We start from the raw sequence: 14,921 nt of genomic DNA, 5'->3' as shown, positions 1-14,921 counted from the left end.
ATCCAGAGTGTGCAAATGTGTGCACATCGTTGGAGAGCAGGGCTACAGTTTCTTAGATCACCTGAAAGTGGGGTAATGCATGGGTCTGTGCTGTTAATAGCTGGAGTTTGCCTTCAGCAGCCTGCAGAGTTGTCATTGTCTGATTCTTCTGAAAACGTACTTTGGCAGTCTGGTTAACATTTAACTTCTACTTCTTTAACTGATATGTTTCCTAGGAATTATCCTGAAAGTGGACAACAAAGATTTCTGTTGTATCAGAAAAATGACTAGCTACAAGTAGCCTCTGAAATCTTAGATTGCACAACAGGGAGCACATTCATCTTTAAAACAGAAGATGAATCATTAAATATTTTATTTATCTAAATATAAAGAACATCCTCTTTTATGGGAAAATATGCCTGAACAAAAAGCAGACTGCTTCTAATAGTAAGCCTTAAGATGCTAAGCATCTCCATTTTACTGAAAAATTATTATCAATTTTAAATATATGAGCACTGGGAAGCAACACTGGTCTGAATTAGAGGACTGGAAGACCTCCAATTATTCTCTGAGGATTTTGTGGTCCTGAAGATACTGTGGTTCTGAGAAATGCTGCCAAAATAGGTATTTTCATGACAGGTCTCTGCAGGACTTTTTAGAACACTTGATACTTTCCTATCTCCCAGATGATGTGATTTTTTTTTTTTTCAGGTTTAAGTCAGTCATTCAGTGAGTAGATATGACTACAAATAGCTTACCTCCAAACAATTAAAATACAAAGTAAGGTAATTAATTAATTGAAAGCAATGAAAGACTGGCCAGGCACTGCATTTATGTCATAAAGCTATGCCTTTTTCCTGGTTATATTCTAGAAGGACTTCTCTTCATGCTTAAAGTAAGACAAAAGTTACAATGAAGCACATGCTTAGACCATTGCAGTGCCATGGTCTTTAGCAGTTGCCGTTCTCTTAGTCTGAAGTATTCACAGTACTTAGTGGGAAATATTTACGGCACATCTAAAAAAAACCCCACTTCAGCAAGTTTTTTATTACTCTCCAAAAATACTGTAGTCTTGAAATATTATCGCAAGTCTAGCAACATTGGATATCCTCCCCGCAGTGAGGTGAGAATCTCAGCTCTTAACTGAAATAACAAGTTTCTAGCCTTTTTGTTTACAAACAAACCCACAAACATGAAAATGTGTTTGTCAGAAATATTAAATTTCACAATCTAATGATTTCAGGGAAATAATAACCTGACAATAAAGAAACAAATAAATAAAGCAAGTACGAAAGCTCTGTCCTGAAGTCAAGTACTGTGATAAAGACAGCATCCTATCCAATCCTGGTCTGGTCCGTGTTTGTGGATGAGCTCCTCATCTCCTTTCATTGCCAAGGAGGGAGGGTCTGGCGTATTGTAAAGGAGTTTGAAAAAGACTGGGCTGTCAAAATTTTTCTCTTTTGCAATCAATGCAGAAAATATCCAGGAAGGACTGACAGGACGGGTACAGCAGGATAAGCAGAGCATGGGGAAGGCACGCAAGAGTGTGGCCACTGTGCAGGACACTGGAGAGCTGCTGACAGTCCACCTATAGCTCTTTTCAACTAAACCATGGGCCCTTCAGGCCTTAATTCCTTAATTAGAGTAATTAAGAATAGGAAAGAATGAAAAATGTGTTCCTGCTGTCATAGCCCTCGAGTTGTTAATGCCAAGTTTCCTAACAACTAGTGGGGCAAGTGTGCTCTCAGTACATCCTTTTGTCCTGCTCCCTACATCCTCTAGACAAGATACTTCTTTCCTTCCCAGTAATTGGGATTTTCTTCGAAGGAAACCATGCTATAGAAGGATGTAGGTGGAAAAGTATTTCAGACCTACGCTTTTATGCTATCAGGTTATGACAAGGCCAGCAATCCAAAACATAGAAGCACACCGAGGCCCTACAGCTTAGACGTGTTTAATGAGACAGAAACCACTGGAGTTCCAGGCATGTTTAAGGCTTTTCCTTGCAGGATACGTCAGGAATGCATTAAATTAACCTGTGCAGGTTGTCAGTGTTGTTGTAGCAGCATGAAGTTGAGTGCGGGCCAGCCTTGTTGGTTTTGTGGCTGGCAGGCTCTGAGCTCCATGCTGCTGCATGAGCACTGTTGACTACTTCCATGCTTACCTGGAGCCTACAAGACCCTATGCTACTGTAACTGCAGGACAAAGGTGTCCTGAGTGCATCTTGTTGCTGGGTTAAAGGCTGACTCTGTAAATAGCACTGGGAACAAACCATCAAGAATGCAGATCACAATCTTACCACAGTTACTGCATAAAACCATTGAAAAATCCATTGATAATTTCTAGAAAGCAAAGAATAACAGAAGAAAGCACAATGTTTACAATACACTAATTTAATAAATGTTTGATATTTATTTTCAGATTTAAGTCAGTGACACATTTCTAAGGATCTGGACTACAGCTGTTAATTATGGTGCAACCTGGTTGTCAAAGCTCCTTTGCATACACTTTTCTGAAACATGTCAGTGAAAAGCCTGGATGGATACTGCTTTTGGAGCCTACTTTTGTGGGACCAGGTTATTTCACCTTAGTGAAACATCTCAGTAATGGGCCAGAACCACTAACTGCCTTATCAATCTCCTGTAAAATCGTAAAACAAAAGGTCATTTCAGTCCTTCAGTACTCAAAACTCAGCCAAAGCACTTGAGTGCCACAAATGCCGAAACTGTGTTTAACTCAGCAAAATGTATAGACCATGTATAGCTACACCTTCTGTACTCTGTTTATCACAGCTTTTATTTAGTGAGGTTCATAGGGATACAATTTATTCCAAGAGTTAACACTCTGAGACTTTGAAGTCCAAAAATTACCCTGATTTCTGACCTGTGTTGAGTGGACACTCCATCTTGCAAGGACCTAGGGCTTGGTTGAACAGAAATTTGTGATGCTTACACTTTCTTGTAGCCTGAGAGTATGAGACCTGTCTCCTGACAGAAAAGGACTAGTTTTCAGGATAGAACTCTGAAGTATTGGCTGGAGGTACCTCCATGCAGAGCTAAGCGAGATAATGTATGTACAGCTCAGGCTCTTCTCAGTGTTTCCCTCCTGGTTAATTCAGGGTACATACATCCTCAGCTCTTGGTTTTCATTGACTTCCCACGCACGTGCTTCTTGGATCCCATTTTAAAGATTTTCACGTGCTTAATTTCTCTCTGCACAAAGGATGCTGCCTTCCACCTTGATGGCCAGACACTTAAAATTTACCATACCCACCTTTTTAGACTTTGTATTAACTACTGACTTGGTTATCCTCAAAAAAACCTAGCACAGCTGAGATGCAGTGGGATTTCCTCTTTAACATGTGTCACCAATACACTTTAATATATGTTAATTCCACCTTGTCAGATACAGCAACGGTGACTCACTTTGAAGGTAATGTGAACGTATAGACCAAATCTAGTCCTGAGAACAATTGCTACTGGAAGATGGGAATAAGGGAACTATATTAGTAAATATAGTTCCAGAGAGGATTCACAGAGCTGATCAATGCTAAAAAAATGGTTTTCTTCACTGAAAAAACACTTTACTGAAGATTTGTTAACAAATAGGTGACACTTGAACTTTTAGCAACTTTTTTACAGTAGAACTGTATTTCATATGTCCACAGGAATAAGTGTTTCTACATAGCTGTAGAAAAAGATGGAAGACAGTTCCTGAAACTGAATTTATGCTAAAAATTCTCTGCAGATTATGTAGGTGATTTAGCAAACTTTATTGTCCTGAAAGCACCACAGGAAAAATAACCCTTAGCCTTATTCAGTGTTAGTAAAAGCATCCTTACTTTTTATTTATTCTGGTACAGATTCACCAGTATCTGTCCACCAAATGTACATCCTGCTGTGGTGTAATGTGTTAACTAGACATCTATTTTGTTATTTTTTTGCAAAAAATGTGCATAAAATCCAAACTCTTCAATTAAAAATATTCTGCAATAGTATTAAGAATTATACAGACTGTAAGCCTTAGAACTTAGTGTTGTAGGACAGAAACAATATTAAAGTTTGTGCACAAATTGGTACTCACCTCAGGGCCTGGTTCACCAGAAGCTCCATCTTCACCTGGTGACCCAGGAGGTCCTACACCTGAATTGGGTGCTGGCTTTCCCGGAAGACCAGGCAGTCCTGGAGGGCCTGGTGGCCCAGGAAGACCCTGGATAAATCAGCAGCATTGTTAAAAATGGCCCTACCCAGGTACATTTGTATACACATGGAACAGGAAAAGCCCACACAGACTGTTCAGGTTCATAAAACTCTCAGCTTGGGTTACCATCTGCCTTCTGCTTCATTAAGAACCAATTTTAGTTTCACACATATACTCCTTACGTAGGGTCACACTGACCTCCTCCATCTTTGTTTTCTGAATTGTGCCACCTCATGGCACACAACAGCAAGCAGGAAACTGAAAACCAAAAAATTCTGTGTCAGCTCTCTGTAACCCAGTAAAGACCTTAGAGATATTCCAATGACCAACCTAATGTTAAGAAACTTAACCAAAATGAAATCAAGGGATCACTGAACAGAGGGAAGCGGTTAGTTTTTTCTCTACTCATTTCAAAAGGTTTCTCCATGGGATTGTTGGAGCACTGAGAACTTGTACTCATGGTCAAGACCTGACTGTCTTAGCGCTACAGTTTAGTGCTGTAAAAATGGCCTCTTCTCCAAAGATCTATCCTGCGTGGACATGAGCAAAGCTATTTAAATTTAATAAAATGAATGAAATATGTTACTTGATGAGAAATAGTACATTTGCAATTATTCTCTCTCGTGCAAGTTCATCCTTGTTACTGATTGCATTAGCAGGCAAACATGGACAGTTTGAAATTTTGGAGCACGGCACTGTAAGGCAAGAACGCTTTAATTCTGACTTAGGGTCATCTACAGGGTTCTGTTAGGAAGATGGTCATCTTGGATTTTCAGTACAGTCGACAGGGCCTTCTCGGGGAGCCATTCCAAGCACTCGCCTATCTTGTTAACAACATAGGGCATCTAAAAAGGCTAGTCTCCTAAACTAGGCAAGATAACTAACTTGGCTCAAGCCAGTTCCCTCCTGAAGAGCCTTGGGAATAAGGTATTCAGCACTTTGGAGGAAAGAAGAAACAGAAAAGAAGTCTTTTTTTTTCAGAAGTCTTTTCTTAACAGAAAAGAACAGAGGCAGAAATCAATCTGAGAGAATGAAAAATATGAGGAGATGTGTTGCAAAAGAGAGGTCTCAGAATGCTATAGCACTCTGGAGTTCATAGGAGATAGGCATCCAGGGAGTTAATTCCTCAGAGAGCTGCAGTATTATTGATGAAACAGCTTCTAATTGAAGGGTGGAAATACTCCATCACAAAGACTGCATCAAAGATTATCTCTCATTCCATCTAAATGGACCAGTAAGGGCCTTCTCATAGAATCACAGAATGGTACGAGTTGGAAGGGAACATCTATTCCAACCCCCCTGCCAAAGCAGGGTCACCTAAAGCAGGTTGCACAGGAACGCATCCAGGCGGGTTTTGAATATCTCTAGAGAAGGAGACTCCACAACTTCTCTGGGCAGCCTGTTCCAGTGCTCTGCCACCCTCAGAGAAGTTTTTCTTCATGTTGAGATGGAATTTCCTGTGTTCCAGGTTGTGTTGTTGTCCCTTGTCCCGTCACTGGGTACCACTGAAATGAGTCTGACCCCATCCTCTTGACACCCGCCCTTTACATATTTATAAGCATTGATGAGATCCCCCCTCAGTCTTCTCTTCTCCAGGCTAAACAGACCCAGGTCTCTCAGCCTTTCCTCATAAGAGAGGTGCTCCGTTCCCTTGATCATCTTTGTAGCCCTCAGCTGGATTCTCTCCAGTAGTTCCTTGTCTGTCTTGAACAGGGGAGCCCAGAACTGGACACAGTACTCCAGATGTGGCCTCACCAGGGCAGAGAAGAGGGGCAGAATGACCTCCCTCGACCCGCTGGCCACACTCTTTTTAATGTACCCTGGAGACCATTGGCCTTCTTGGCCATAAGGGCACATTGCTGCCTCCTGGTTCTCATTTATGTCTCTTCATGTTCAGCCACTTGATTTGTCATTTTCCTAACATTTGTCCTTAACTGTAATATATCACCTGATTCCTTATCTATCTGACTGGTTGTGTGAATAGAAAGCCACATTATTTGCAACTGCAATACATGTTTTATAGATTGGTACTTGGATTTTCAACAGGGACATGATGGCCATCTAGAGCTAATGGGTGAAGAAGTGACTCAAGAACAAAGCAAAACAAAACAAAACAGAATAATTTCAGATCTGGCAGCAAGTTCTAGTTAATTGATGTTACTTTTGCCAAAAAAGGCACAGTACTGTCTCTCAAAATGTGTCAAGTATCTGTGAAGAGAAAGCACAAGACCTATGCACCGATTCAGTCTCTAAAACAAAGCTTACTTGAGGCTGTTGATACATAATGCTAAGAGTGACAGACTAAGCTAAAATATTAAACCAGTAGTTATCATCCCACTTGTTCTGCTCTGTTCCTGGAGCCTGCTGATCTCGAGCACAGCTGAGAGCTTGTGAGTCAGCTGCATTTTACAGCATAGCCTATAGAAATGAACTGAAACTGATGCTGACTTTCCTGAATATTATGTCTGCAAAATTAAGTAGTTTAGTAGATTCACAAGCCATATAAGCTTTTTCTGAAGCTGAGATAGATAGACACCTCCAGGAGAAGTATGAGGTGAACATCTAAGGCAGCAACTGCTTTGACTGTCTCATTTGAACCAATGGCAAGTGTGCCCATGACTCAGGTTTACCTGGCATGAATACTCCTTCCCAATGCCAGAAATCTGGTCTCCCATGTTACACAGCCCAGAGAACCTCAGGAACATATGCAGCAAAATATTATTAACTTTCACTAAGCCAAAGAAGCTCTGTCTGCTAGCCAGCCTTGATGTAACAGCGTTACAACTATTCACAAAGGTGAAGACACAGGGAAGGTCAAAAGACCATCAAAATGGGTCAACAGTGGAAGTTGCAGTGTAAAGTATTTCATATAGACACACTTGTTTTTTAGAACAGGTACTCCAAGTTAAAAAAAACCCAAAGAATAATGTCATTCCCACCTCCTCTTAATTGTCTTCTCAGAATCAGAATAAAAGAATTTTCTCATTTTAAAAAGTCCTCTTGCCATTATTTCTTTGTTGTCCTCTTTCTTTCTCACACTTCTTCCCCACTCACATTCACGTAGGTCTTTTTTAGATATTGAAATGAAACCTCCGGTGTTCCCTACAAAGCATTGCTGGATGTGGTGTATTAAACACGTACAAAATTTGCATTGTGAAATTGTACCACTGTCAATGAAAATCGACCTTCTACAACCTTTATTATGCTAATGAGAAATAAACATCAATATATACTTACTCTTAAAATCTCAGTCTCTCCATCAATATCTCCAGAACCCGATTCTTCAGCTTCCAGTCTGTTCTGGAATTAGGAGAATTCTGTTTTAAAATATTGCTTCTAAAGGTGTCAAACTAAAGTATCGCTTGCCGATTACTGCAAATACAGCTATAGTCGATATCATTGCAGCAGACTGTCACTGGTGAAATAAATTATAAGACAACAAAAACATTTCAGTCCCGTTTCTGGTGTTTCATACCATCTATTTCGTAGACACCCAGCGCTGTATTTATGTGCAGATGCTCTATGAGTACAGTGGTAACAGTCCTGCAGGACAAACACTCCATGTGACTGTTTAAGTGAACAGAAGATGAAGCAGTGTCTCAGACAAATCTTAACTCTGGAAAGATACCTGTCAACATTAAGAATATCCTAAAATGCATAGTTAACAACTAGCCACTGTTTCCTAGAATGTGCCTTTTAGTTCAAAAGCCAAATTCTGAGATTCCTACAGCTGGAATACAAAGACAAATTTTATGAAGGGAAAATTAATATACTAAAGTATTTTCTACAGTATTTTGTTAGAAAAACAGTTTGGTTTCAGTATCGCAATCTAGTTGCACTCATTTATAAGACAATTTCATAGATTCAAGCTTCAACTTCATCTTCCTATATTACAGAACCTACAGTGCAAATTACAGTCAGCATACATACTGTCAAATAATTTTTTTAAACCTCTTAAGAAAAAGAAGTACTTTTCATGGAAAATTTGCCACGATTTCTCTGCATAGTATATATAACAAAGTGAAATGAAGTACAGGTATCCAGTTTTTTAAATTATAGAACTTGCTATGAAAGTTTTACAGAACTCATAGTTTTAAGAATCGAAAGGAATGAACCAGGATGTGCAACTAACAAACTTGTCAGTTGAAATATGACTTTTCTACATGTGTGAGTCCCACCACATTTAAAATGAAATAACGTCAATTCACACGACAGTAAATTAACTACAGATTCCCACTGCAAGTCCTTGAGGAGTTTCATAGCTGTGTATGCTTTGTAAACCACAGCCCAAAGCACACAGAGAACTAGTAACTGAATCAGTTATCATAGTACCAAAGCTGATGTTTCAAAAGCCCAGGAATCAGGGATGCGTTCCCTGGCTGCACCGAGGCTTCTTTCACTTCACACCAGAATAAAAGGCCTTGAAACTTGCTGTGACAGACAAGGAAGTAAACACGGTGCAGGACCTGGTGCTCACTGCTACATTTAGAGATGTGGCCTTTGGGTGAGAAATGCTGTTGGGCTGGAGCACCTTGTCCTAGCCATCTGAAGCTGCCTTGCTGGTGTCTTGAAGCCCATATCGATGGAGGCTAAATAATGCAGTCCTTCATAACATGGTTACGCTATTTTTATGCTACAGAAAAAGATTGGTATAATTAGGCAGACCCTAGGTCAGGGGACAATATAATCCATTTTGGTCACTGGAATATGTCGCAAACTGTCTTGTTAAATACTCACAATACTTAGTAAGAGTTTTGTTTAAAAATCCACCACAGGACTCCCACTGGTGTCAGTGCTGGGCTGTGTCTACACCTAAAATCAGCTCCCCTACCATGAATTGAAAATTCAAGCCAGATTCCTTCTTCAGTTGCGTACACGTGTATCCTCATGAAAACAGTGGGAAAGGCTCAAGTGCAGAAGAGAGATGAATCTGAAATATTGCCCGAGTACTGAGCATTCAAAATATGAACACTGTCACCAGGCTAGTATGTGTTGTAGTATTTAATGACAGCAAACGTAAGTGACTGTCAAACCATTTCTATGTTCGGTAGCAGGAAGACATGAATAATTCAGGTTTATAATGCCTTTTTGAGGAAATTTTTGTCTCTTGATCTCCCATATATTATTGCTTTTGCACAGGAGAACACACACATTGACTGGCTTTTTGAAATGTGAATACTGGGTGTTTATGTAGATTACAGTACACATACAGTTTAGCCAGACATTTATTTGCATTTCTGCCTGAGTGTTTTAGACAACATGATTATCTCTGTGGCAGTCGGGCTGCTTTCCCAGAGAAAACCTCCTATTTTGTTCTGGATTCCTCTATGGCAAGCCAAGCTCATTGACAGAGAACGCCAAATACTCACGGATCCTCTGGAAGGACCAGATGGTCCTGCAGGTCCTGGTAGTCCAGGGGGTCCTGGCAATCCCTCACCAGGATCACCCTAAAACAGGAATGAAGATAAATCAGCAAGGATTTAATTACATAAATGCAGAACGGGGCTTTTCAGCATTATCTGCAATCTGTGAATTTCTAGTCATAAGAAACAACAAAAGCATCTGCTTAGATGCTATGAGCAGAGCTGAACTTTGTTCATTTCTAAGACAAGCTCCCAAGAAGCACGATCTTTGCACTGGCAAAGGAAGAAAGAGCTTTTCCCTTTCTAACTTCTGCAATGGGTTTGCAAATGTACAAGCGGCATTAACAGCATTAGACAGCATTTATTTCTTGTCAGAATAATGTTTTGCTGTAGTTCTTGCCTTATTAGGGTACGTTATATGCCCCCCCCCCAATAAATGAGCAAGTAGAAAGTGTGGTCACACCAAGGTACTCAATAAGTAAATTTCTTCAGTTTATTGCTACTGTCTGTAATGCTTTTTCCGATACCACCGTGTCATGATTATTCTTCTATGTGTTGACCTTTATCTATTGCCAACACAATGAAAGGCCCTGTTCAGAACTATGTCATCTTCTCTCATAATTACTACCATCTCTTCTTCTTCGGCTTTGTTACATCATCTCTGACATTTTGCTGAGGTTAGTTTGAAGTGCTTCTGCTTAAGATATTTGTGACTTTTATTAAATTTTCTGCTCAACCCCAGCATTTTTCACTCGAGAGTTGGTGTTCTGCCTCAACTTTTTTAATCTTAAATTGGAAGTGCTTTATAATGTATCTTTTCATTCTCAACTACCTATGTGCCTTTTTCTGGAGAATTCACTAAGCAGGATTTAGCCTTTGTGTTTTAAACTTTTTTGGGGGAAGATTGTGCCACTGCATCTCCTAAAATGGCACCAATAGGATCATAAATAAATGGCAGACCAAAACATTGGATTGTTTAACACGCATGCTGTTTTCATCAAATAATTGGCACTCATTTAATTTCATTTGATGAAGTCATGTATACCTCTAAAAGTGATTGATGCCACTTGCTTTTTGCCTGATACATCTGACAGAGGGAATGCTGGGAGAAAATATAGTTCCCTCCTCTCCCTCCCTGGCTGTGTCACATTCCTTGTCTTTGGCATTCAATAACCACAATTCTCCGTTCTGGGGAGTTCCTCAATGTGCGTTTTGGACATTCTTCCTCCACGATGACCATGGTTTCAGAGCAGATGTATGTTTAGAGGGGAAGAAAGAGCAATGCAACTGCTTGTATCCCAGAGCTTCTCTCACCATTGGGACTGGAAAGCTCAGCTACCGCTCTACCAACGCTTTCTTGTAGCACAGATTCCTACACATCCATCCTGACATTGCAGAGCTGCAAGGTGTGAGCTCCTTCCCACCTTGCACCGGGAGGAGAGAAACCAGACTGGTTGCACTGAACTTTCTTAAAGGAGTAGAAGTCACAGAGACATAACTCTGGCTGTTAGCCAGCCTCTACTGATCTATGCTTTATCCTCTAACCTGCCAATCTGTTACCTGGGCTTAGGGGCATTTTAATCATCTTCTCTAAAATCATATATTCAGTCACACAGCAGGAAACACTGAATTTTACCTGCTTCTTGGTCACTTGCTCTTTATGCTTGAGGATTCATTAGATAAATATATTAATTCATTTTGTTGTTCCCTGTGGCTTTGTCGAATGGTTCCTATAGTGATACTTCAGTAATATTCACAGAAATGTGTTTAATTAATTTAGGGCTATTTTCACTGTCTGCTAGCATGTTTATTTACAGATACCCTTCATTCATTTTAACGTACCCTTTGCTTTTTTTCAGTGATTATTACGTTAGCTCCTGTCAGTGTTTTGTGCTTGTTCTCATGCAATTTCTTACACTTTGTGTGTACTGCAAGGAAGAAAAAAACCTCATCTCTCACATTTGGATCACAGTCGTGTCTAGGCAGCCTAATCGCATCCATTGCCAAGGAGCATCTCATGACTGTATCTCTGCACTGAACAAGGACCACAGTGAAAAAGTGACAGCCAGCTCCCCACTCTCCACCGATGTGGAGTACCCTGTTAATTCTCAGCTTTCCATTTTCAATTACAAGAACCGAAAATGGGCAGGTGGATCCTGCTGCTGTTCCTCAAATTTGAACATTATTGCGCTGAAAAAAGTGCTGACTGCCTTTAGAGAGCATAATTGGTTTGATTTTTTTTTGTGTGTGTACGTATCAGTTCTTTAAGCTTTGATCACCCTACCAGCATAAGAGGAAATCACACTGATTGGGATAATGAAGTAATTTGCTGGATAACTAATAATTCAAAAATTATTCACATGTGTAAAAGAGGATCAGAGCAGTGTTCTCTTGTTTGTTCTGCTTTCCGCTGCAGGAAAGGGCCTGGTTAAAGTACTGCCAAATAAATGCTCTGCATATGAAGCTGTCAGTGTCCCTTAGTGCTTTTGAACCTATTGCTAGGATTTTCAGCACCTCTGCTAACTTATCTTCACAATGCCTCTTTGAAGTATCCCTTGAAAATATTAGCCCAATTTTAAAAATGGAAAACAAAGCTTAAAATGTCTTTACTAAGATAGCCATATAAGTAATCAGGAATAGACTACAGGAGTCTTTTACTTCTAGATGTAGCCTTAGCTCACTATGGCTAAGCTGCTTCTCCTGCTGCCAGAATGTTTTCTTTCTGCTGCCTATGTTTATCAATAAAATAAGGCTGGGGACCATTCTTTGGCCCTGAGTCCAGGTAGAACAGACTGGCTGTGTTCACAGTACTTAGGTACTTGGCTCTGGGCCTTCTTTTAGCCCTATATGTTCAAAGCTAATATTTTGAGTATGGGGGTTTTGTGCAATTTTCATGAAGTGACTGCTATAAATCAGTACATGCCACTCTTTCTAGCGAATCCTTAGCCTGCTCTATCTTGTTCTCTAGTAGCACAATGAGGTTATGCTACATTGCTCCAAATATGCTACTGTTAAAATGTCTCCAGAACTGCTGTAATATTCTTCAAGTGAGATTAATGGCACTGCAGTTCTTGGTGGCATCACCATCACTTCTTTCGGTGTCTGAACCACAGAACACTTAGATGATACCATGCACCAATTGCTGCATTGCCAACAGGTTGAGGGAGGTTATCCTTCTGCTCTACTCATCTGAAGTACTGGGTCCAGGTTTGGGCTCCCCAGTACAATACAGGGACATACTGGAGTGAGCCCAGTTAAAGGCCACAAAGACGACTGGAGATACAGGAGCTTCTGACTTACGAGGGGAGGCTGAGAGAGATTAAACTATTTAGCCTGGGAAAAAGATGACTTGGGGGGGGGATTTTGTCAGTGTGTGTATATATATGTGATGGGTGGGAATGAAGAAGACTGAGCCAGTGGTATCCAGGGAAAGGACAATTACGTTCAGTTCATAAGGGTAACTGTCTCTGTTAAATCACGTAGCCAGTGGAGTAAGTTGCACAGAGCAGTTATATATAACAATTTTTCTTTATTAAATGTTAAATATAACTTCCTTAGTTCTCCTGTGAAAGTCCAATTTTTTCTACTGCTGAAATTTATTCATATTCTTGAAAAATCCTTGTGATTCTGTTACGGCTGCCCTTCATGCAGATTCATAGGTGAACATCAGGATGTTTAAATTCTTCCTGTGATTCCCTATTGCTCTTATTATTTTCTCTCAGGCTGTACTAAATTAACACATGTTCAAGCATAAATGGTATCTGTTGGTTGGTTATTGAGAGGACACATACCTTTTCACCTTTTAGGCCTACTTTTCCTTTCAGTTCTGGCAACTCCTGAAGTCCATTTTTACTCTAAAAGGAAATTATTTTTTTGATTAGACATTACCTTATGCAGGCTACAGCCTGTACACTTACCAGCAGAGGCTGGACATAAGGGTGCTAGATTCTAACCCTTAATTTGTGCAGTGGGAGGAAATATGGGGCTTAAACCTCGATGCAGCTGGCAGCGCACAAAACGTGCCTCTCACCACATCTACTTTGCCCACAACAAAGTGGCAGCAAAGCCTGTTTGGGACCCAGAGATGGTAACGCTTGGCAGGCTGCGTTTGGATCTGACAGGATGCCAACTGGACTGCACAGCACTGGTGAAAAACATTTTGAAAACTCTAATGTTCCACTAGAACAGAGACAGCTGTCTGAAAAGTCCTCTTCAAATTTTCTGTATCTATCTCAGCCATTTACTTATCTAAGAGGTAAGAAAGTCTTCATTTATTCCAAAGTTATTGAATATGCTTACAGCAGGTAAATTCCAGGCTAGAATTCTGCCTCTTCCCTAACAACTTTCAAACTCAGAAAAAGGACACTTGGAAGAAATCTTTTTTTAGTTTCATACAGAAGTAATAGTCAACAGAGAATAGTGAGATATATTTGCAACTCACTACTGCAAACTGCTGCCCTGAGTGCACCAAATCATACCATTGGCATTAACCTATTCCCACCTTCCACTGAAATCCTTTTTGCCTTGACCCACCTGAATATACTCAGTTCCTACCAAGTAGGATGCTTCCTGAGAACATGCATCTGACAGGGAATATGTGGTACCATATAGCATTTCGCCCCATTTTTCACCCTAAACTTCACCAGTCAAATTAATCCCAAATGACATTTCTATATATGTTCATCTACATGTAACACGTATATGCTCTTTCTAAGGAGGCTTGATCGTTGGCTAGAAATAACTCCCACCAGCTTTAAAGCCAGTGCTGTTATAAAGTGGTGCTATTTATAAATTCAGTTATGACACTGGAAAAAATTCAGAAGGCAAATAAATTCTATTTTCCCTAATGGCATTTTAGGAATCCGGACAACTGTGAATATGGACTCTACTGCTCAAGTTTTAGGGCTGTATAGACGGGCTATATAAACTCATTACAGAGAAAAAAATGTATCTGTAAGACTAAAAGTTTTTTTTTCTCCTATTATTATTTTTCCTATAGAGTAACCGGTATCAAGTTCATAGAAAAGTGGCAAACACATGGCCGATATAAATCTAGTGCATACTAATTTTATTGCTGAGTGAAGCCATATAAATCCAATAGTGAAGTTGCATAGGTATGTGCAAGACTGGAATGTAGCTACGCATGGACAAAAGAATATCTATCAAAAATACAGGACATTAGTTCATTTCACAAGATAAAACAAAATGTCTATGATTGGAAATAGGATTGTTTTCCAAGGATTTGTTTATAGGGACAAAAAAAAAAATGCTTTTGAAGCATTTGAATTAAATTTGGAGAATTTTCTATATTTTGGCTGAATAGAATTTTCTTTGAAAATGTTCTGCTTGAAAGTAGTCAGACTTCTCTTGATACAGAAA

The 14,921-nt window shown here is 39.8% G+C and overlaps 1 protein-coding gene across 3 annotated transcripts in view; it reads right to left on the bottom strand.

Annotated features, from left to right (window-relative positions):
- Window positions 1-14,921, bottom strand: part of COL15A1 (collagen type XV alpha 1 chain) — a 150,456-nt gene that overhangs the window by 66,704 nt on the left and 68,831 nt on the right. For 2 of the 3 annotated variants that reach the window (XM_074575711.1, XM_074575713.1), the window contains exons 10-13: window positions 13,334-13,396; window positions 9,549-9,626; window positions 7,417-7,479; window positions 4,063-4,188 (exon numbers count right to left, since the gene is read on the bottom strand). In XM_074575711.1, the coding sequence (XP_074431812.1) occupies window positions 4,063-4,188; window positions 7,417-7,479; window positions 9,549-9,626; window positions 13,334-13,396 (330 nt within the window). The remainder of the gene's footprint in view (window positions 1-4,062; window positions 4,189-7,416; window positions 7,480-9,548; window positions 9,627-13,333; window positions 13,397-14,921) is intronic. The other variant, XM_074575712.1, reaches the window with a different exon arrangement.

Source organism: Larus michahellis, chromosome 2 (genome assembly GCF_964199755.1).
Source record: "Larus michahellis chromosome 2, bLarMic1.1, whole genome shotgun sequence".
NCBI classification, from domain to species: domain Eukaryota; kingdom Metazoa; phylum Chordata; class Aves; order Charadriiformes; family Laridae; genus Larus; species Larus michahellis.
The sequence above is the reverse complement of the archived record's forward strand: the minus strand, read 5'-3'. Positions and strand labels throughout refer to the sequence as shown.